General features: G+C 37.0%; 1 protein-coding gene across 5 annotated transcripts; it reads right to left on the bottom strand.

Moving 5' to 3' along the window:
* Positions 1-1,441: 1,441 nt before the first annotated feature.
* LOC105047897 (coatomer subunit beta'-1) lies at positions 1,442-20,671 on the bottom strand. Of its 5 annotated transcripts, none has more exons than XM_010927021.4 (26): positions 20,424-20,671; positions 20,120-20,140; positions 19,921-19,982; positions 19,725-19,779; positions 15,983-16,019; positions 15,579-15,904; positions 15,340-15,471; positions 15,108-15,256; positions 11,505-11,573; positions 11,185-11,335; positions 11,030-11,095; positions 10,031-10,219; positions 9,037-9,177; positions 8,857-8,931; positions 8,440-8,616; positions 8,244-8,335; positions 8,045-8,161; positions 7,446-7,560; positions 7,247-7,318; positions 6,540-6,736; positions 6,345-6,438; positions 6,022-6,128; positions 3,525-3,657; positions 3,236-3,350; positions 2,309-2,376; positions 1,442-1,745 (listed from the first exon to the last, which is right to left on the bottom strand). In XM_010927021.4, exons 1-25 carry the CDS (start codon positions 20,424-20,426, stop codon positions 2,357-2,359), a joined length of 2,715 nt encoding a protein of 904 aa, XP_010925323.1. In that variant the 5' UTR covers positions 20,427-20,671; the 3' UTR covers positions 1,442-1,745; positions 2,309-2,356. The 5 variants fall into 5 exon arrangements, 2 of the variants coding, with proteins under 2 accessions (XP_010925323.1, XP_010925324.1); XM_010927022.4 differs by having other exon boundaries at positions 3,251-3,350; XR_832526.4 differs by having other exon boundaries at positions 1,490-1,745; positions 3,161-3,350.
* Positions 20,672-22,624: the final 1,953 nt, after the last annotated feature.

Genomic DNA, 22,624 nt, shown 5'->3' with positions numbered 1-22,624 from the left:
AATACTCTTTATCTCTCAGTCGTTCCGATTTCCGAATCCTATGAACCGGTTAGATGGACTGGACCCGTGTATGGCAATCACTGCGTCGGATTTGGAGCCACTAAAAACCATGGTTCCCCCTGTGATCATCAAAAAGATCGATTTCTTCTTTTGATCTGAACCATCTTATCTAATTCTACTACCATCAAAAATGGCTGGAGCTTAGGTTTTTTATTATTTTCTTTTCTTTGGGGGGCGGAGATATGCAAATGGGCAAGAGCCCAAAAGAAAATTCTACACTGTACAAAACACACAAGTGGGTTCTGATAATTAAGCCAGCGGGGTACAATATTACACCATATGCATTAGCCAACAAAATGTGGCGGAATGCCAATGGGTACAATCCTGATAATTAAGCAAAATATCCTGATCTTTTGCTTGCCTGGCCACCTGGTCTGCGGCCTTATTCCCTTCCCAGCACATATACGAAGCTCTGAACACTGCAGCCATCCTTTTTTCGATTTGAAACAACTGGGGCTTAGTTTAAGAATTGGAACAGGCAAGGAAAAAACTAACGGCTCCGACTTGATTGAACGGCAGAGATCCCGAGCATGTCTATCATATAACAGGTAAGTATTACAAAAAATCCATTTCACAAAGACTACGGTGGCTAGGGATTGCGAACAACCACGGAGCAGTTTATAATTTGTTTCCAAGAAACTAATGCCGTAGTGCTACCCTACGATCTTAGATTTCTCGTACGAGCCATGTCGGCGCCTCGCTGGCCAAGGGAATCGACCATGGACTCGCGTGCGGTGGATTAAAGGCGGTAATAGGCCTAGCATAACTCTTGCTACGATCCAAGGATCAAGTCACACAAAAGGTTCCTGAGAAAATGAAAATGAGCAGGCACCCCCACCAGATACAGCGAAAGAGAGGGTCATGTTGACCATATTGGCTTTTAGCCTGCATGGCATACATGTGACGGTGATAAACAAAGTTGAACGACCAAGCAAAAGAGATAACAGCGTTCTTTTTTGAGTAACGGACCAATCTTTATTCAAATTCGTTCAAAAGCAAACAGTGCAGTGAACAACCTACTTTATTTCTTTGAAAAAAAAAAAAAAAAACCCTACCCCCTTCATTCGCGCATGGGCCATTGGATAACAGACGCGATGTACATGGGGAATACTCGAGCCCTTCAATCTTTGGTTGGTTTAATTCTTTTGCCACGGCCCTCCAATAACATCAAACTCTTTGATAGGCCCCACCTCCAATCATTAATGCGTGGGAGGGGCCCACCACCTTAGCCCAAACATCCGTATGCCAGCTTGCAGCAAAACCTTCTCAACCTCACCTGCTCCTTTTTATTATGAGACCTAAAATAATATTAGATGAGTCTAATTTAAGATGAAGCAATCAGGCTACAAATCTCATCTGTAACTCAAACATGATCGATCTCTTTTAGATCAGAAAAACTCAGTGGTGCTATATTGTTCCCAATAATACCTATTCAATGACAACATATATAAACCCCAATGAATAACAAAATGGAAAATGAAAGCTTGTGAGATACAGCTGTCTGATGGACAGACGAAAAAGGATGCCTAGAAAAGCCAGCCGTCTACGACTCTCCCTATCCTTCTATGAATCCAATGGAACAAGCAGCGGTCCGCGACATTACACCAATTATTAGATTACCGTTTACGTGGGTCTGGATATGCTGTCCGGAGAATTATAGCTCATACACTTTTCCTTGCAGCAACCTGATCAAAATGTCAAAATGAGCAACCCAAGCTTATTTTGTATGATGATATATAAGGAGGTCCATTTATGCCAAAAAAATTAACATCTATCAAATCTGTTTAGATTCATTTATTTTCAGAAAAAAGGAAACTCTTTCAGCAGGCAGACGAAAAGATTGTGGCAGTTGTCTCATTTTGGTGCTTGATGAAGCTTAGCATTTATCACCAAGAAGTAAAGGCAAGAAAGTTAATCTGCAATATCAAACCAATATGAAAGACAATACCCTTAGTTATTTCACCAATTCAGTGCAAATTCTGTGACCCTGCTTTATATTTATTTTTGAACAGAAGAAATCATCGGAGAATAGTCCAGGCTAGAAATATTTATATACTGGAGCATAGACGACTGTCAATATTCTAAAGCTACCAGGCATAGGATACTGCCAGGTAACACATCAATCAGCAAAACATATAAGAAAGAGACATACCATCTACTGCGGGAAGAAAAAAGAAAAGGGATCACTAGCTCAGAAAAAAATAAATGATAAATCTCATTCCTCTCTCCTATGGGGATAAGTTATCACCTCAAGAAGGGGAGACAGATCTCTGAAACTTCTTGTCTTGTAAGGTCCCTATTGATGGGGAGTTAACACTGCAAGATCAACAAACAAAAGCGTTAGAGAAGGCGAGCATACACAAATATGGAAAACATCATAGAAAAAGTATACCCATGTCTTAAGTAATGGAGTTGCAAAATTTAAATATCAGGAAAACACGTATAAATTGGGAAAAAATTATGGTTGCACCGCAATGTCAAAAACCAAAATTAACAAGACATTGAAAGGATGGGTGATAACCTTGAATCCATACGTATGTACAGAATCTAGTTTGGAAAATAATATTACCATGTCAAATTGCAAATTCTTTTAAGGTGATGAACATAACCGACAGCACCCTAGCAGCAAGTCAGCCAATGGGGAAACAAAATATTTTCAGGCAAGAGGACTTGGACGAGGTTCACATCAGAAAGATTATAAGCCACTGCTAGACAGGTCAAAATTTAGAAAAAGGGGAATACGCTGCAAGGCCATGTCATTATAGGAGTGAAATCAAATTCTACCATATTATTTTGGGGCATCAACTCTTACTAGGAACTAAGAGTTGTTAAATATGAAAAGTCTCCATCATAGTACACAGTCTCCACAGCTACTTTTCATATTTACGAGCAAACTGGTGGCCGGTGTACTTCACGCTACAACAACCATCAATATTCTTTCCTCAGGATGGAAGGATGACCTTGTTTTGTTTTCGCAAACTGAAAAAGTAGGAATGAGAGCAGGAGACCTGCTACTCTCTAACAAGTGGCACTGATATTAGTAATCCTAGACACATACGGGAGTCTATGGAAAAAAGAGAAAAGAAAAACAATTAATCACCGGATACAAAATTTGAATTTTACACTTGCCCAACCAATTGCTATTAGGCTGATGGGGTTCCTTCATTATTCGTACCCCACTCTTCCTCACCCTCATTCCCATTAACAAGGATTGCACCATCTGTAGACTCATCAGCTTCAACTTCAACCGCTTCTTCTTGGCCTTCCTCCGTGCCATTCTCTTCAGTCACCTGCAAACAAATCTTGCTATTAGACAATCTAGAGCAGCAAGGTGTAGGATTCAGTGAGGAGAAGAGGCAGATTTAATGAAACCAACAGAATAAACAAGGAAAGATCAAATAGAACAGAGAATATATAAGAAAAGAGAGTACAAAACACATTTACTATCTATAAGCACAACCTACCTCATGACCTGAATCTCCATTTTCAAGCGGTACATCCTCTTCATCAACTTGCATGCTTTTGAAAGCTTCCACGAGATTGACATTTGACCTTTCAGCATAGTTTAAATATTCCACAGCGGGAGGATAATTACCCCTGCTTTCATGAATATTCACTCAAATTAAACAACACATGTTTGCATTAATCTGCAGACAAAAATAAGCTCACAACAGATTGAGTTTCAAGCAACTTACTATAATTACAGCATGTGTTCAAAACTAGTTTATGCTAAAAAATAGAGGTATCCAAATTCTTAGAGTTAATATTGAAAAAAGTTATAATTTGTGGTCTAAATTTTGTTTCCAAACAAACTAAATATTTACAAGAAGAAATTAACTCAGGAATCCTCATAATAATGTTTCTCAAATTTCTATATGATTCCAATCATGAAGGGAAGAAATCAATGAAGCCAAATTCTAAAAAAAAAGAAAGAAAGAAGATGCCACCCTTCACCTAAATGTTATCAGTCCCCTTGCTGATAGCATAGATAGCCACCTATTGGAACACTACTGGATATTCTAGTTTAGATTGATGTTTCTGTAGATGTGTTTGATATAAATAAAAAATGACTCCTAATTTATTTTTTTTCCCAACCTGCAAGGAACTTTGGCTTGCGTGGCCAGTGTGAAGATTATAAGAGATATCTATATTTTTTAAATAAACAACGTACAAACCTTTATAAAGATAACTAAAGTTATTTGATCTGGTACGAATAAGAATTAGCAACAAGGCCAAAAAGGCAGGTTAGCTTAAATCGTACCCAAAGAAAAGACTTCTACTACATTTCATGTCCACTTTTAGAACTTTCAACACCTCAAGTTGTACCAATAATAAGGGAGTTCTGAATATGGTCACCCATTAATTGTCCTTGAAACTATCCTTCGAGTTAGAAATGCCATAGACTTGAATTTGTAGTAGTTGCATACTGGAAGATGATTCTCATAATTTCTTATGCAATTCAGTATATTTGTAAAAAGTCAGGATGGAGGACATCAATCAAATGTCTGACAGAATTTTAGGATGTTAACATTCTAAAGGTATGATGTACGCTATTTACTTTTGCATGCTCACAGGTTTCAATTTTCAACACAATTTGGCAATAAGTCCATCATGTCTTTATGCTGTTTAAGATAAGTTGCCTCATCCATTCTTTCAATCGATAAAGTTCATACATCACTTCATTATTTTTTCTTTCCCAATTCTCAATAATCCTTTTGTTTTCGTTCAAATAAGATGCCTGAAGAATGTAAAGCGAACAACACAAATTCTGTGATGAATTGAACACAAATAAAAGTAAACATACACAAATGAAAAAAACCCACAGACAGTCTGCAGAAAGACAACATTTTTTTGAAAGTCTAAATCCCTAATTCTTGTTGCCAATAAAAGATGAAAAATTTTGTCAAGGTATCCAACAACAAGACTTGGACAGCAGCCTTCTATTGTTCAAATTTTTGGAACCAAGGAAGCAGTAAATAAAGGAGGCATCCAACTGATGCAAAAGAAATCATGGCATCTACGACAATTCATGTCATAGATGTCATGATTTCCAACTGATGCATAACAAAACTAGGAGCACAAGCATAACAAGATAGAGAGTACTATGAAAAACACTGGAAGAAAAAATGTAACAATGACCTCACAAACAAATCATAAGTATTACAGCCAGTTGTTAATATAAGTTATGTCATTGAAGGTGCCATGAAGGAATTGGCTTTAAATAAAAGAAAACCTTCTATATATCGAGTCCTCGTTGGTTCCTCTAATGCCATCAAATTCATTTTAAGTTAATTGATCAAATAGAGAGAAAAATTAAGGCAAGCGAGAAGAATATCAATGGAAGAAGTTCCATGACCAAATAAAGACTTCGCACTCCATTTTTATCTACTCTCCTATTAGAACTGAGTTTCAAATTTACTATCTAATGTAAACCATAACAGTTCTAGAAAGTGAGTAGCCGGCAGCTGGGATGCCTAAGTACATGAGCAGAAGATCAGAAATGAACTACAGAGGGAGAGCTGTAACAGCTTAAAAAGTCCTCAACAGACACTACCTAGATTAAGCTTTATATTTAATTACAGCCAACCTAAAATCTTGCCCATATCTTCAATCATATCCCACTTATATCATATTTCCAAGGCTGGTCCTAGTCCTTCACCCCCTGCAATTTCTTGTTTTTCCATTTTTATCCAATTATTTTCTAATGCACCTAGGTAACTCAAGCGGGTCAAGGACAAAAAAACCAATGCTTCATACCTACCACAGCTACCATTTACTTAAAAGATTTTGCCTGATTTCTGATCAAATGATATGAATTCCTAACGACACAGGAACATCTTAGTTACGGGATCACAAGGCACTTCGAACGTTAGCAGAAAATCAAGGCATGAAAGGTTCTGCACAATAGCTGTATGCACAAAAATAAAACCATCTAAAGAAAAAGAATCGCATAACAAGTACCTTTCCTGGGCAAGATTTGATTCGACAGCGAGAGCAACTTGCCAATCCTCGAATAAATTAGGGAATTCTTCAGGATCAGCCAACGATTCTGCAGCTTTTGGGTTGCTCTTCATTCAAGGCAAATTAGTAGCAAAAAAGGAAAGATCTTTTAGATGGTGTCAAAAAGAAAGGAAGAACATTGAACAAAACAGAGATGATTTAGCATAAATCAACTGAAAATAAAAAATGACAGTGGTTCTTAGTCTTGCTCACTTTCACACATTTTTAGCAAATCTATGATCCTATTTTGAGCAAAGCTTAAAGGAACAAACAAAAAAAAATACCTTATTGAGATCCTTTTTCCATACTCCTACAATCTCAGAGACTTTGCTTGGAAGATAGGAACGTGCCATCAGTGCAGCTTCTGGTATACGATTACTGTAAAGAATGAAAAACAGTGGCCACAGCATCATCTCACCCTCTAAAAAAAAATGATACTCAGAAAAAAGGAAAGGGCATGGTTTATTAACCACAAGTACCTCTCCACCAACAATTGAAGGCAATCCTCCAATTTACCTAGCATAAATAGACAAAGGAAAGCAACATTATTCTTCCCTTGCTCTTTAGCAAGAGATGCAAGTTTTGTTATCCCTTCAGCATCTCCAAGGGCTGAGTAAAGAAGCAATAAGCCACTGAAATCCATAGCATGTGATAGACACTCTTCAGCCATTTCTAACTGCATAAAAATGCAAAATAATCATCAACTACAAGATATCACTCCATTTATGTTCCTTTCTAGCAGGCTGTCCAGGACAACAGACTTGATTTCAGAAAGGTTATATTCTCCCACCCCACCAACTGCTGTTACATATTAACAGAAATATCAAAACAAAACCAGCAAGCTGAAATTCATCACAATTAAACCAGAATATGTATATATTAGCATTTCATGACCATACTTAAAAAACTGCGATATCTAATTCGTGATGCAATCATTTATCTTATTTATCTTTCATGTTTCAAATCATATTTCTTTCCATTATCATCTTTTCTAATTATTTATTCAAAGTCTTCAGCATTTTCAGAACTTCATCTTGAAGCCTCCCTTGTGGACTATATTGATATTTAATGCTTAAATCATGCCTTTTTCGAAAGACTGACAAGTCATTTAGTGTATACTAAATGGCATTTTTAATTTTTAAATACAAAAAACCAATTATTGTTTACTTAAAAGTTCTTACTATACCTTCCCGGTAGACAAAGCTAGTTCTCCCAACTGCTTCCACTTAGACTCACTTTGTACTTCAATAGCAATTGCCTGCAAAACAAATTTCTGTCCTCAGATGGGAAACAAATGACTACAAGGAAAAAATTATTCAAAGGTAGAATGAAGATGAGCAAAATCTGTATGTCCATCATCTGTTTCTGTGATTACTAATGCTTACCTTTGCAACCTCTAATCTTCCAAGCTGTACAGCTAGATCAAATCTGTAATTAGGATCTGTAGCTACTTCAAGAGCATCATCCAGCATATCCCGAGACTCCAAGAAACGAGCCACACTGGCAAATCATGAGATACGGTCCAAGGGAAGCTTAGTGAGTGGCTGTAGTATTAAAGGAAATGAAGAAGAATTCCACAATCAAGATTAGGAAAGCAAAAAGAGACAAAAACTATCTAAATAAGACAAATAACAGGACAGTAAGAACCATACAGAAAAGACCACCCCCATGTCTACTCTTCTGTACTTTCTTATGGGAAAAAAGAAACAGAAACTCCAGAATATCATGTCTTTTGTATGATGAAGAGGCGGACGTGAGAGTTCAAAGCCTTTTGTTGATCCATAAATCAACAATCTCAGAGAAGACACCCAAGCATAAGAATGAAATTCAACCATGAAAAGAGCCAATTTGATAATCTGAACTAAGTTAATTTAACAACACTGACTTCTTATTGGTCAATTTACATTCTGTCAGAATTACAGGCCACAAGAGATTAAGTCTAACAAGTGCAATACTGACCTATTAAATAGAGACAAGGATGTACCTGTTATGGTGTTCCTTCGGTATCGATGGCAAGATTTCTTTTGCACGATCCAGATCCCCACGCATCACTAGAGTTTTGTACTCAATCAAACTGAGAAGCAAGGTGTAGCCCATAACACTGCAACAGAAGAAATTATTAGCCACAACAAATCACCGCTGGGGATGACAGAAGATTATGAGAGTCTCTCAAGTGAACTCACTTGAATTCCTTGTCAATAAGATACACCCGGCTTTGATTAGCAAGATATCCCAACAAGTACATAGGCCGATCCAAGTGAAACATTGTGGTGACCTACATTCAACAAAACAGATAATCACATAACTCCAAGAATCAACAAGCCTGCAATATGAATAAGCACCAAAAACTGAATTTGAAGTGAAAGGTCAAATATTTACCTCCCCTCCAACACAATAATTTAGTCGCCAAGAAGAATTATTGTAAATAAAGCAGTCTCCAACCCATATCCCCGTTCGGACCCGCTCATTTACTTCATGAAGAAGCTCAAATGCATCCTCCACACCTTGCTCATCCACTGGCTTTCCAGATTCTAGATAGGAAGAAACAATCTCTCTCTGCAGGAAACAGATCAACTTTTTCAAAATTACCATTAACGACATATATGCACACAATAAAACATACAAATGTCTTGATTAAAAATAATACATGCAAATATCAAATCTATATGAACATGTTCCTGGGAAAAATTACAAAGCAGAGGTACCTAAATGAAATCATGCAATGATAACACATTTTACAAAAAAAAGAGGCAACAATAGAACATAAAAAAAGGATCAATGAGTCTGCTAACTTACATTGTATTTTAGGATGTAAAATGATGTATCACTAGCAATCGCCACTAGGTCACCACTATCAGCCCAATAAATATTCTGCAAAACATAACCATGACAAACAATAAAGAATAAAAATATGATGGAAATCTAGCTGAAGCATGACAATATCTACACAATTTTGGGAATAAAGAATAAACTCACTTTAACATTCACATCAATCCGACGTATTAATCTGCACTCTGCCCAATCATAAAAGCAAATGAAGTCATTTGAGCACATTGCCAGTAATGTCCCTCCAAAGATACGCTCTGCTGAAAAGGTTGGTCGGATACTTTTTTTCTCCTGAAAGATGTCATAGCCTTCAAGCTCAGTTCAAGTTCCAAGTTGTCATAAGACAATTTTCTGGTGGCTCTAATCCATTACTGGAGACTATCATAATGATGACAAAACACAAGCATCTGATGACAAAACGAAAAGACATCTACAAAATACAATTTTTTGTTCATGACTGTTAGCATGCACTTGACATCGATGGCAGACATATTACAAAGCATCGGCTTCCGAATTTCTATAATCTTTAGCTCCAAAAAATTCAGAAGCCACATAATTGGAAAGCATGAATAGCCAGCATAAAGTGCTCATGATAATCAATGAAGTATCCAGGAACATCTCTTACAGTAGTAAAACAATGATTACAATTATAATTAAAACATAATAGAAGCACACAACCATTTACAGCAGATCATCTACGAACAATCAGGATATACAGAAACCCCAGCAAGTAATGGTTCTTTGGTTCCTCCTAACAATGGACTATCCATATGTCAACAAATTGCAATATCAACCATGGAAAGTAACAGTTCCTTTCGACATGGGCTATCCATACATCAACAATTGGAATACCAAAAACATAACTTTGAGCTGCAAAAGAGAGAGCAGAAGTTTAATGGGTCTGTGGGATGCAAAATCTAAACACTAGTTTCTCATGCGTAAAAAAAACAATCAATCTGATAATCAATCTAGTAAGGCCTTTAGACTTACTATATGAAAAAAATCATCCAATTAAATTATTTAAATATTGTTCCAATATTTTTTTCAAAAAAAAAAAAAGTACATAAGGGCTGGTGCTAGAAAGTGGAAGGAAGCCAATTGATCCCCAAAAAATGAACAGAGATAAATAGATGTAGAAACAAACCTGGAATGTTTTACTGAAAATCTTTATTCTTGATGTACTTTCCCTGATCGCATATTCTCCATCAGATGACCAGACAAATTCCAAAGCAGATCCAAAGGATCTATTTCTCCATGCCAATGCAGTATATATTATGTATTCCCCATCTCCACAAACAACAACAAATCTCCCATTTGGATTATGTTTTAAGCTCTGAACAAACAAAAAGAGAAACAACTTTGATCAATGGTTGCTTACTGGAAGCAGGAGCAATTCAAAAACTAGAAACTACATAACCCAACAATATTGCATCAAATGGCATAAAGCAAATCACAAACAATATTTTCTGGTAAAAGAAATGATTACTTAATTTCCCAAAACAGAGCATTTATATATGGTAAAGATCAATATGCCTAAATCACAGAATCAAAGTTCATCCATTCTTTGCAAGTTGCACTTCCCCAACATTTTTATTCAGCATATGTAAACTTCAAGTTCCAAAAACTTTTAGAGCATCACTTTCCTCTTCTTGGTGACCTCCATAATCTAATTAACTAATAGTTTGAGGGAAGTGATAGCTAAAATATATTAAAGTTTTAATCCATTAAATAATTGGACAAGACAAAAAACAGATAAAGCCCAAGATATCTGGAGATAATAACAGATTAACAATTAGTCCAAAACCAATCATACACCTCTAAAGTAAAGCCTGAAGAATTATTCTCCAAGATATGTCTCACTGCAAGGCAAGACAAGGCCAGTAAATCAAATATCATAGATTTTTTTGGGCACTTAACAAATACTATTTTATTTGCTCTAGTTTCTGTAGACAAATAGTGGAGTATGGAATTCTTCTATATGTCATCCAGTGCATTAGTTGGAACACATGCACATGCATGCACATCCACAAGCACATGCATGCACCATGCAACCAGGAAGGCTACATAGGTAGAGCACAGCATAGAGTCAACCATGAAACCATAGCAGATGCAGATGCAACCGATCACATTTAAATAAACTTACTTGTGGGTAGAGATCACAGCTTCCCAATTCCTTCACAGCTAAAGGCAGTCTTTCACCATCTGTGACCTGACAGGTAGAAAAAGTTCCCTAACCTTCAAATTAATTTTCATAGAAAGTTTCTTGACTTTCTTGATAGCAGATCAGGGCTAACTAACCTCAAAATCTGCTCCAACAGTCTTGATATTCACTGTCTGTATTTCATTATGCTTTGCCCATATAATTTTCCCACTGCTATCCATACTGGCAACTGGTTCTTCACGACCAAGTTTTATCATAATGGTTCCTTCATCATATCCAATTACAACCCTAAAAAACAAAACCAATGCCACATCTAAGCAAGAAGAAAGAACCAAGAATCATACTAACTGCTCATTACTATCACATTTCAAATAAACTCGGAATCAGCAACAAAATATCTATACTCATAAATAATAAAAAGAAAATTAAAAAGTAAAATAAAGGACAGCTTTTTTACCTCCTTGATCCTTTCATGTAACCAACAGCCCAAACTCGTTCAAGGCCATAATTTAACGTGTTCTCCAGTCTGTAAAAGTATTAAAAAAATTGAGTATATCTCCAACTGAAGATCCACCAAAATTTTAATGTCATCCTATCAAACAATAACACCTAATAATATATGAAACAAAAATAAGATTGATGACTTATTGGAGCAAATGAATAAAGTAATAACCATCAGTTAGTCTGGGTGAAGTTCACGATATGGTTCAAGCATAGCTACAAGATGTATGCTTTGCATGCATATGTAATGTAGTGAAGAAGGCAGAGGACATGACAGAAACACATGATCCCAAAATGGCTGTACCCTGGTTTCTTGATATCCTGGCTGTACAAACAGCTTGGTTCCTGTTGATTCCCATAAATTCTGGAGACTACAGATTGATCTGCTTGTATACTGAATTACTGATTTATAATTACACAGTCAGGTAAGCTAAAAGTGCTTAAAACATCCCTGCACAAAATTGTAAAATTGCCAGCCTGATAATGCTCACCCTCCCTAAGCAATCAGCAAGCTAAAGCCAGCAGGGAATCGGAAACATGAGTTCTATCTGCAATTATTGATACCTCAACATCTGTTTCTGAGGATTCCAAGACTGAAGATGGACCTGCAATCTTTACCAGGTAACACCTCTTGCCCGTAGAGCAGTCCGCATTGGCTCTTCCCCAGTAACCATTACAACAAAGCAGTGTGGAAGACTTAATAAAGTGAGAAATTTGCTTTATTTCAGATATGACAGGATAAATAATCATATCCAGAATGCATATCATCATTTCCAGATAATGTTGGCTCAAGGAAAGTTGGCAGAAGAATGGGCACTATTATTCCAAAGCCACAAAAAAAACTTGATGCTGGAAACAACCATTTCGTAAACAATTCAATTGGGAGCAAAGTTAGCCGCACCATGCCGAACCGGCCAGTTTGTTACCAGTGTGGTTCAAGGCTTCAGTTTGGTATATAAGCTCGCCTGGTCGCCCCTACTTCGCTTCATCCCTCCCCTCTTCCCCCCCCTGACAATGATGATAACAGCTATTCGAGCCCTCCCCCCCACCCCCCCTCTTCCTTCCTCTCTGGCTCTCCCTGTTTTGGTATGCCGCAAAACAGTATGGTAAACCGAACTAGTTGCCAATAGGTACAACCTCCACTGCTGGTTCAATGAACCTTGATTGGAAGTAATATCCATCTAACACATTGACAGCAAAGAGCAGTCTTAATAGCAAAAAACACAATCTGCTCAAGTTTTTGAAATGAAGAAGACTCAAATATTCGAGTAAAACTTTGAAAATAAAAAATTTCACTTTAAATACAGCTTTGCAAATTTAAGAGGACTATTCGGGATGGTAACTTTTCATGGAGGGAGAACTAACTTTTCACAACAGAAAAAGGATGACCCACATGCATAAATTTGATGAACCTATTTTCCCAAGCATTGAATATTGACATTGGATAAAAAAATGGCATTTCCACCAAGCCAACTTCTTGCCATGTTGAGGGTGTGCCAATTGGCAAAGTCACTGGGAGTTAGATAACAGTGACCTGGGATCAAAACGGGCCCTCAACCTGAGTTAGACTAAGCTTCTCTCATCCCAGTTCAAGAAAAAAAGGCACCTTCCTGACCATGTTACTAACAATAAATCTAGAATAAGGCAGAACCCATCTAATCAACTTCTTTATATACCAAAAAGTTGAGTTTCTAGACGAAATCTTGATCCACATCAATAGCTTCATTAGAGGTTAGGAAAATTTATACACCATTTTCTTTTAAAATTATTCAAACATCCAGCAAGTCACCTACAGTATATCATGTCCTTACAATATTACTTTTGCTGCTGCGATTTAGAGAGAAACAACAATCCATAATCCCTTGGGACAACCTAATCGTCCAAAGCCCAAGAACTAACCACCCCCTCCCCCCACCGCTCTTCCTCACCTATTGGAGATAAAGTTGTAGCCATGAAAGTCACCTTAATAATAACTTCACAAGACCAATTCTAGTTAAGAGTTTGTCTCAGACAGACCTTCACATGCCAAGGTCATCTACACAGACTTGGAGCGCAAAACCTCAATCTGATACAAAAACAACAAACTGTCTTCCAAGACATCTCTAATTTGTGATATTTTCCACCAAGACTCATCTCCAGATATCATTATTTCACTGCATAGTTTCTTTGATTACTACAGGCAACAATTCTGCTTTCATGTACATATTTTTACTTAGAATGAGCATTTTCCCCAAAATGCATCCAAGTTATTTCCTCCAATTTCATATTAATGCATACAAAATCATTATTTTGTAGAAGCAAAACAAACTCCAAAATAATTAAAAACTGGTTTTAGAAAGCATGCACATGAAGAAACAAAACTGAACAAAGTAGTATAAGGAAAAACAACCACAGATTTACATTCCTCAACCATTTGTGTGCTTATAAACAAAGGCAAGACAGATTCCTAAGAGAGATTCCCAAACAAAGTGAAATGGAAGAAATGTGTCATGTTGGAAATGAAAACTCAAAATTGCTTTACAGACCTCCAAAGGGGCACCAATAGTCTTAACTATATGTGCAATTCCATAGATACAGGAACATTTAGACCAAATTGATCAAGTCATAACCATTATCTATTGGAAAAAGAAGATACTACACTTTACTGTCAATGCAACAGAACGGATCTCTGAGATACAAAGGATCCACACCAATGAGTAGACATTTTAGAACATGCAGTGGACGCACAATCTACAACAACACCTATATCTCAGAGTTATCTCCCACCCCTTTCTTACACCTCATCTTTCAGTAGGATCCTAGCCTTCATTACAATCCTATTCATATAAGTTTCATCTATTTCTATACTCAGTGTCCCAACCATATCGCAATCCACAACCTTGCTGGCTTTAACTGTATTTTCAATTGGTTCCCCATATAAAATGCTTATGTCAGTCGCACTCCTGAAGGAAAGGTTGTGGGCAGCCATCAACTTATACAAATAAAGGGCCAAACTGTCAGATGAATCTTTCATTTATTTTTAAAGATAGAACATCATATGAGTTGTATTTTAGAATAGATAAGTGTAAACAACATGGTGTGTATTTCACTGTTCTAGAAGTTATGCATTCCACCATAGAGTATTTCATCTACAAAGTAGATTTCAATATTGCTGTTCGAAACAAAGAGAATTCAGAACAAACAAGGAACAACAGATGTAAGAAGAATCTGAACATAATCAGATTACAAGGGAAACCCTGCAGTTGCACTTGGTTCATCAAGAAAAAGAAAGAACAATAAGAAGTACTGATTCACAAAAATTGATGGAATGAACTGATATGCTATCTTTTAGATTTAAGAGAAAGAAATTGTCTAGCCTATTGATTGCACAGTAGATGGTGCCAGCTAGTAAATGTTATCCTACATCATCTACACAAATAAATTCTCTAAAATGCTATAAAAACAAGTTGAAATGCACATAAGTAAAAAATTATGACTTCAGAATTCATGTGGATGAGTGAAAAGAACCTTACTGCCACAAATGCACAAATGATTTAGATCAAGTTAAGGAAGAACAAACCTGTATGTAGTTGCATGCCATATACGAAGAGTTCCATCCTCTGAACCTGTAATGATTATAGGAAGCTCAGGATGAAAACAGACAGCTGAAACATTGTGGGTATGACCTTCAAGTGTTTGAACACAACTTTTGGTTTGGTAATCCCAGACCTGAAATTCATAAAATTTATGAACAGCAAGATATAGAAGAAAAGAAATAGAATAACTATGCAACAAATAATCAGGAGGCAGACCTTTGCAGTGTGATCATCTGAACCGGTAATCAAGTATGGCCTATCACCACCAGTAAAGTAATCAACGCAATTCACTCCCTTCAAATGAGCATCTAGAGTAAAATTTGGGTCTGGAGAACCAAGATTCCAGATCTGGAAAGTCATTTTTAAGAGAGGCCAAATGATCAAAAAGGAGAAATGGATTGCCATAAACCAACAGTAGAATTTATGCCACCAATCAAAAGATAATTCAGCAACACCTTTACTGTGCGATCGAGGGAGGCACTTGCAAATGTATTGGTGTCTTTTGGATTAAAAGTGACTTGCATCACATAGTGGGAATGTCCCTCAAAAATTTGAGTACACATCCAACCCTTCTCCCAGTCCCAAAGCTTTATCAACATGTCATCAGATGATGATAAAACATATGGAAGGGTTGGGTGGACAGCCACACACCTGATGTAGTCTGTATGTGCCTCAAACACTTTAACCTTGTCCATTGTATTATAATTGTACACCCGGATAAACATATCATCTGCCCCAGCCACGACCCACTGTTTGCGTGCTATAAATTTTGCTGATCGCACTGAGAATTTAACAACCACATTAAAATCTATTGCCAACTCTAGCAAAAGTACAGAGGGTGAAGTATAGAGTAGCATACCAGGCAATTCTGTGACCTCAAAAGATTTTACCATAGTCTGAAAATGAATCAGCAAATGTAATAAACTTGATCAGTCCAGCAAAGAAAGTTAGGTGTCCAACAAACAATTGCACAAAATTCTATATCTCAAACTTACACACTCATGAAAAAGGATCTAAACCAGATCATAATTTAAATATGTAATTATGCATATCTGTCTGCAAGCATGCATGCACACATGTACGTACAAATAAATGGAGACAAGCATGTGAAACCTAATTATAGGCCGTAGCAACAAACTAAGGAGTTCGTCCATATTATATAGCCATGTCAAGGAGCATTATATACATCAAAGCCACAAAAGTACGTAAAAGTATTTAGCTCCCACTTGTGGATTTCACTTCTAGTTTTTATAATGCCTGGGTGGTGTTTTTTTTCTGATTTTATAGGTCCTTCTTCTTAATGACTTTAAATATGGAATTATGCATATCTGTCTGCAAGCATGCATGCACACATGTATGTACAAATAAATGAAGAGAAACATGTGAAATCTAATTATAGGCCCTAGCAACAAACTAAGGAATTCGTCCATATTATATAGCTATGTCAAGGATTGCATTATATACATCAAAGCCACAAATGTATGTAAAAGCATTCAACTCCTACTTGTGAATTTCACTTCTAGTTTTCATAATGCCTGGGTGGTGTGTTTTGTTTGCTTTTATAGGTCCTCCTCCTTAATGACTAGCATGGCTATCATCCCACTGTCCATATTATGCAGCAGAGTCAGTGCTGCTGGAGCACAGTTGCACACATTGTTGACCATCATTCGGAAGCCTAACTTGATGACAGTGATTTTTCACAACCCACTTACAGCAACGGACATTGGATGATTCAACCCACTCACCTTCATTCAACATTAAATGGCATTAGGTAGATCACCAAATCTACTCGAAGATGGTTACATCAAAGAAGCCATTTCTTTATTCTCACACCTCCAACTTCTAGATAGCTTCGCAATTTTGGCCTAACCTCTGTTACCTTTATGCCTAGTGCAATGGGGCACGAGTACCAAAAACCAGGTGATAGCTTGTCCAAGGTGCTTATTCAGAATCCTACACTGATGTTACATTACACACTTCATGCCACGAAGCAAATTTAGATGTTTGTGATGTGCATCAGTCGTAAGCTTTGATCTTGAGTTTTTTTTTTTTTTTTAATTTGGCTAGCATCTAATGATGCCAATAAATCAGATAACATGCTGAATGCAGTTATCTAAATGTCTGTAATTGCCCTCAGTGACCAAAACTCAACCTGAAACTCAATCTCAAGTTTCTTCTTCTTTTTCTTTTTTTTTTCTTTTTCTTTTTTTTTTTTTTTTGTTGTTGTCGTCGTCGTCGTCCAGACATAAATCAAATTGCAGCACTTGAAATGCTTTTTTAGGTTGGAGTTGCATAAGATTACCATACTTATAGCCTCCCCCCTCCCAATGCCCCCAACCCTCCATTCTCTGCCCTCCCCCCTCTCTTCCCATGTTCCGCCACCATCGGAGCTTCAAAGCACCACCGCATGTGTTGTTGCTTACTTGTCTCGCTCACTCGCTTGCAGCTCGTCTCCCTCCTCTTCGATGTTGATCGACACCAAGCATGTTAATCGATACCCAAGCCCCTCCCCCCCTTCCCTCTCCTATTCCCGTACATCCTGTTATGGTACCATATCATATTGAACTAGTCACCAACCATCACGAGTCCCAGTACCAGTCTAGCAGATCTTGCTTATAGCAATTTAAATAATTGGACTTGCAAGAAGAATGTCACATGCAACCAAACTTATTCTTATGCATGGAGAACCACTTCAAGGCCCAACACCCTCTGCTTCATCTTAATCTATTATTTTCCGATTGCTTGCATTCGCCACATTATGCTCCCCTTGCCATTGATTCATAATTTTAGCTAGTGCTTGAGCATTTTCTTGATTTGGTATTCAATGGCATCTTCATTGCAATAAAGTATACCAAAAATAAAAAAATCTAAGCAACATACTTGCCCCATGAGCCTTTTTCCAATGTTGTTGCATTAAAATGGACTTTCCACCTATTGTAGTCTTGAACCATATGTTACTCAAATTGCTAAGAAGCTACAACATATCCACCAGTTCTCCAATGCCTCTCTAGTGGCCCCAAACTTCCACTAAATGCTCCATCTACCATGTCAATTACCTTTAGTACTTACAACCTGGCTGGCCAAGAATACTTCAAGCTTCAAGGAAAAATTGATAACAAAAGTCTTATGTTTTATAAAAGGAAATTGTAAGTAACAATATCATCCATTTAACCACATAAACAGAGCATCCCTCACTTTTTTCCTAGTGGTGTTTTTTTTTTTTTTTTTTTTTTTGGTGTGTGTGCATCTGTGCCCGTGTGGAGCAGCAAGGAAGCACAAAACTAAGATTAAAAATTGAAAAAGCAGACTTACTTTATGGTTATAATTTATGATGCTTGTGTATGTATTTTAAAAGATTGGTTCAGGAAATGGAGCAAATGTAGTCTCACTAGCAATATGACGCCTATGACATATGCTTTATGAAAATGAAAGCATCTAGAAGCATGAGCTTGCATGTGTGCACATGATTACAAAGTGTGGAGCCCTAGGAAGGAAATATTTGTTGCTAACATCTTTTCCACCACTCCAGTCCATTCTACCAAGCCACTATGCAACCAATCATCATTCTCCAATAGCCATAGAACCATCCACCGAAAAGCCTAGTCCCCTCCCAATCCTTAACTAGATGCCAAAAGCTTGGAATGTCCATATGGATTTGCTCCATGAGTCGGAAATCTATCATCACACAGAGAAACATAAATTTAGTGTGCACAAAAATCCTGCAAAAAAGGAACATGAATCCTTAAGAGAGAGCACGGAGAGCTAGCACCAGCAAACTTGATGTATGCAATAAGTTATGGTTCCTACGTCCTCTTACACTTGTTCCAAACAACATTGCTTGACCATGTCACAGCACGTGATCAGTTTCTCTAACTTTCTTATTCTCACAAATACCAGTATTATCTTCCCCATAAATGTGAGTCAGGCCCCTCAAACTCTAAAAAGACAAACATTTTTAGGATCTTGAACAAAACATATGCATTTACAACATGGCTATTGAGACCACCCAACTGATTTTATTGGAAGATGACTTCAAAGCATCAGCAGAAATTACTCATGAAATACAATCAGAATCCTACATTCCCTAAAGCCAGACTGCCAAACCTACCATGTCCAACTTATCCAATCTTAGCATCATGCAATACAGTAGCAAATCTCATACTCCTACTCAAGAAGTGAATTGAAATGTTATGCATCACTCCCTCTCATGAAGAGATTTGAATCCATTTTTCCTGATTACTAAAACATGAAATAAAACAATAGAATCAAAGTTAACCATCATCAAAAGCAATCTTTTTTATGTGATACAACTGATAACGATTAATTCCTAATCAGTATGACATTTAATCTAATTAATCCAAATTAGTAATACAAGAGGCATGGATTCCAGCATAATGATGACAAGGATTAACTATTCATAGGTAGAAAGATGTAAGGTTTAATCAATGTCGTAGACTATCTAAACTGTTCGTGCAATACATTTGTTCAATAACTTGTTTTTAGTATTGAATGCATGTAGCAAAGGATGATCCTTCTAAATAAATCATAGTTCCGAAAAAAAATCATGGTTTTAGAGAACTTATTGGGAACCAGTTACTTGCCTGAGATTGATAGTTCCAGATGCAGACACTTCCGGAATAAAGACTCGTCAAAATCCTGCAGCAAAAAGAACAATGCATGATTTTATATTCATATCCACTGAATTCCTGCATAATCTCAGTGCTTGGATATTAGAAAAGGCAATTGCAGGTATGTTTAAAACACATTTACAACAAATCAAACCAAGAATCAGATTACCATGGCTCTGTTGGATGTAGATCTACAGATTTTACTCTTTCTGACCTTTGTGCAAGTTTCCTCTGATACAAAGATCATTGAAAGCAAATTTGACATAAAAAGAATTCAAGAATTAGAGAGATTTCAACGAAGAAACCAGAGAAAACATAAGATCCAAGCAATATTCATCGAAAATTTCACTGGCGTCTGAGAGAAGTACCTTGATTTCTAGTCTGAGAGGCTGCAAGCATTGCCACGGGAACAGATAAGAAAAAAGAAAGAAAAGTCGATCAGCATCCAGAAAAAACTCAGATCTCGCGAAAATTCAAAATCCTAACGAACAAAAACTCATCAATTGAGTCTGACATCGGTAATGCAACAAATCTCGGTATGACCACAGGGAATTCGAGCAATAAAAAATATCTACTTAGCTGTTAACTTCGAATCAAAGAAATCTTGCGCCAGATCTACCGTCATTCCGACTGAGAATAACGATTGAACAGAGAAAGATCGGAAAAGCCTACCATGTTTCAGGCTGAAACCGCGTGCGACCGCCGGGCAGTGGAGAAATCCGCGGATCAAGAAGCCGTAACCCTAGAAATATAGGGCTTGGGAGAGCAGGGAACGGCAACGAGGGAGAGTCGATATCCGGTGAATCTTCTCCAAAACAGAATCGCGACGATGATGGCAGAGAGCAGAAAAAGAATGAGAGGAGGGTGCGGTCGAGGAGATAGGTTTGGCTTCCAGAGCCAGGGATGGGCCGGCCCTCTGCGTAAAAAAAATTGTATACATATATATATATAGAGAGAGAGAGAGAGAGAGAAATTGGTTATAAACAAATAAAAATAAAAGATGGATCTCATCAAAAATAATAATGATTATAATAACAATAAAACACAGGGAGTCCATCTCAAATTACAGAAAGTGCCCCCCGTGCCGACTTGTTGACTCGAGATTTCAATCGGATGTTCCTCGGAACATCATAAACTAAACTTAGACAGCAAACGATATGAGTCTTCTCCGATCGCGTGTCATTCTGTCTACGAGGAAAATGGAGCAGAAATTCGCACAGAGATCTTCTTTTTTTTGGTAGAAAAAATTCGCACAGAAATTGACCCCAGCCCATGCAAGGTGACTTGCTTTGCAAGTACGTATATCAATTGTATGGAGAATCTTTTAAGCTGGCTAGATTACATGTAGATACGGGATCTTAAATAGGGTGACTTGCGCAAGGCTTGTACTCTGGTCAGCTGTCCTGGGGCAATAATAGATTCTCTCGGATCTACGTAAAAGGGATGCACGGGCTGCTGCACCAGCCGGCTTCAACAGTTCTCTCTTTATAGTTTTCGGTGGATATGGAAACTAAATGTTCCTACGAAGGTGCAAGGATCGAGTTGCATCTTCCGGACAAAAAAGGATGATTGATTTTTTTTTTTAATATCAATCATTAGGCCATATTTTATATATATTTTAAAACAATCTGACATATGACTTTCATTTATCCACAGCACGATGTAACAATTAAAATTATAAAAAATAAAATTATTTTTTCATGTAAAAGATACGATGAATCTTTGGATGGCAATAACATCTTAGCCATATAAAAGCCTAGCATGCATGGAGAGAATTATGCTAAAAAATCTTACGATGTATGTGGATACTATACTGAAAATTACAAACATGCCATTATTTTAGATACATATGTAGCTAAAGTATTGGTGGCAGCTATATGTGCAAATTGAATTTGATCCTTATTTTTTGATAATTTTGAAAGATTATCTATCTGATGGCTAGATAGAGAATGAGAATTAACTCATGGCTGCAAGTGTGGCATGGCTTATGTAATAACATATAATGAATGTGTTTTTCATGTTACTATTCTTCCTTTAAATTAGCTAATCGGAAAAGCTTACTATGTGATATTATGAAGCATAATAAGAATTTTATTCCTTCCTTCTTCTTTTTTTAATACTCTAGTGAAGTACTAAGATGCTGTAAATACAAAGGTTGGTTTTTCTAAAAAAAAAAAAAAAATACACGGTTGGTTTTCTATTCTACTATTCAGGTGTGGGGGCAACCCCTTTTCTTAGGAATGTTAAAAATTAACTTCGATGATGCTTCAATTGTTCCTGCTAAAGCAGCTGCTGGCTTTTTAATTAAAGATCATAATGATCAGTTGTTGACAGCAAGTGGCAAATGTTGCGGCCCTTTTCTATTCCTTATGCACTTGGTCCAAAAAGGAAAAAAGAGAAACGTAGTGACAATCCATATGAGCTTACCTATGAGGACTCAACATTAATGTATTCTAAGACAACTATTCTGAAAAAAAGAAAAAAAAAAAAAAAAAAAAAGGTGTTCCAGACACCGTTTAAGCACTTGTGACGTCAGTGAAGTCTTGAGGACTCGCAACTAGAATTGTTAAAAAGGTATGTTCGAGATTGATCTGGCAGCGCCATTTTGGTGGCCCTTGAGAAAGCAGCAATAGGCAATAGTACGACATGGTAGTCATCTATACTAAAACTTCAGACCAGCCCTTTACCATATTGTAGGACGCCCAAAGTAGCACTTGAAGATAACTAATTAGTGCGTTGATCCTTCTGGCAAATTATGCGTGCCATGTGTTGCCCAATTTATGTGTATCAACCTTTAGGCACTTCCTCTTCATCAACAAAGACGGCAACATTACTTCTACCCAAAAATAAAAAAAAAAGAGGGCAACATTACT

The sequence above is a fragment of the Elaeis guineensis genome, chromosome 7 (assembly GCF_000442705.2).
Source record: "Elaeis guineensis isolate ETL-2024a chromosome 7, EG11, whole genome shotgun sequence".
In the NCBI taxonomy this organism is placed as follows: Eukaryota; Viridiplantae; Streptophyta; class Magnoliopsida; order Arecales; family Arecaceae; genus Elaeis; species Elaeis guineensis.
Note: the sequence above shows the minus strand (reverse complement) of the source record. Positions and strands in the feature narration are given on the sequence as shown.

Coding starts and splice junctions, on each gene's coding strand:
- LOC105047897 (XM_010927021.4), bottom strand. Junction 11,096..11,184: donor CTGTTGGAGCAGATTTTGAG/GTTAGTTAGCCC, acceptor TCTACCTGTCAG/GTCACAGATGGTGAAAGACT. Junction 8,336..8,439: donor ATTATTGTGTTGGAGGGGAG/GTAAATATTTGA, acceptor TGTTGAATGTAG/GTCACCACAATGTTTCACTT.